Consider the following 1422-nt stretch of genomic DNA (forward strand, 5'->3'; position numbering starts at 1 on the left):
GGGATGGGGGGGAGGGGCAGGTCAGTAGTGCTGACACCAGGGTCTGAGGGCTCATGAATATGTTGCACATGGCTCGGGGGAGTGTGGGGGGCACGGCTGCTCTGGGCTCCCCATATCATCTGACCTGTTCCTTCTTGATTAGGACAAGCATGCACTGAGCAGAGGCTGATGGGGAGGGGCGGGGGGTCAGGGGAGGAATTCTCTCCCCAACCCCATAGGCTAGTACTGGCTGCTGTTAATGGGGAGGCTCAGGACTCTGACCTGCTGCTTCTCTTGGGGGTGGCAGTTCCAGGGTTGCAGCGCCCCCCAGGGGTTGCCCTGGCCTAGTGGCTGTTCTTGTTGTGCGCTGACATCTGCTCTCTGCAGGGATGGATATCTCCCCCATCGACCTCATCAACATCGAGAGCTTCTCCAGCCGGGTGATCTCGCTGTCCGAGTACCGCAAGGGCCTGCAGGAGTATCTGCGCTCCAAGATGGGCCAGGTGGCTCCCAGTCTCTCCGCTCTCATCGGGGAAGTGGTGAGTGCCCTCGGGCTGGGGCGGGGGTGATCTGTGCTCTCCCAGGCCACAGAAATGATGTTCTAGTGTGAATCTGTCAATCCACTGAGCTCTGTGCTGAGACACGGTCACTGCTGATCCGTGCCCTGGGGAGCGTGCCCATACTAGCCGAAGGGCCCAAACCGGCCACCAAGGGCTGTGCCCAGGTGGCACAGAATGCAGCATTGCATGCTGGGGCCTGTAGTCTAAGCAGCTGGATTGTAGAGCCTCAGCTCTCTCACCACCCTGCTTGTCTCCTTGGCTTGTCTGCAGGTGGGCGCCCGTCTGATCTCCCACGCCGGCAGCCTGACGAACCTGGCCAAGTACCCAGCCTCAACGGTGCAGATCCTGGGGGCGGAGAAGGCCCTCTTCAGGTACAGCTGCAGGGTGGTCGTGGTGATGGCAGGCTCCTGGGCCGCTGGGCTTGACACGTTGGCCAGACATGGCTGCATGCGTCAGTGATAAACCAGCCCCAGTCTCTGAGCGACCACCGAGGCTTTTCCTTCACTCTTGCTGAACGGTTGGGTCTGTCCAGGGAACCTATGCAGCAGGTTAGCTGTTCTGATCACTTGGGGGGTGGGGGGAGGGGGAGTGGCGGGCAGAGGCTCAGAGACTAGTGCCAGCCATGCAGGGGTAGCTGGGAGGTGACCAGCACCTGGCCTGGATTTCAGGCCTGGCCGTCACATGGATCTGACTCCTGGGAAGGAGAAGGGGCCAGGCAGCTTCTGCTGCAGCTGGGATGTTAGGTACTGGTGGACCATGGCTCCCCCAAGCATCCATAGTCAGTGCTGCTCCAGGGTGACTGCCAGCTGCCTTCTGGTCACAGGGAAAGCTGCTCTCCTCACTTCCTGTCGTCTGCCAGTCTGTGGGAGGAGTGTGACGCCTT

The 1422-nt window shown here is 61.0% G+C and overlaps 1 protein-coding gene across 1 annotated transcript; it reads left to right on the forward strand.

Moving 5' to 3' along the window:
* Positions 1–331: 331 nt before the first annotated feature.
* LOC113408265 (nucleolar protein 56-like) lies at positions 332–1101 on the forward strand. Its single transcript, XM_026661434.2, has 2 exons — positions 332–518; positions 810–1101. Exons 1-2 carry the CDS (start codon positions 369–371, stop codon positions 996–998), a joined length of 339 nt encoding a protein of 112 aa, XP_026517219.1. The 5' UTR covers positions 332–368; the 3' UTR covers positions 999–1101.
* Positions 1102–1422: the final 321 nt, after the last annotated feature.

The sequence above is a fragment of the Terrapene carolina genome, unplaced genomic scaffold, assembly GCF_002925995.2.
Source record: "Terrapene carolina triunguis isolate 2854851 unplaced genomic scaffold, T_m_triunguis-2.0 Scaffold3872, whole genome shotgun sequence".
Taxonomy (NCBI): domain Eukaryota; kingdom Metazoa; phylum Chordata; order Testudines; family Emydidae; genus Terrapene; species Terrapene triunguis.

Coding starts and splice junctions, on each gene's coding strand:
- LOC113408265 (XM_026661434.2), top strand. CDS start 369: ATGGATATCTCCCCCATCGACCTCATCAACATCGAGAGCTTCTCCAGC. Junction 519..809: donor CCGCTCTCATCGGGGAAGTG/GTGAGTGCCCTC, acceptor GCTTGTCTGCAG/GTGGGCGCCCGTCTGATCTC.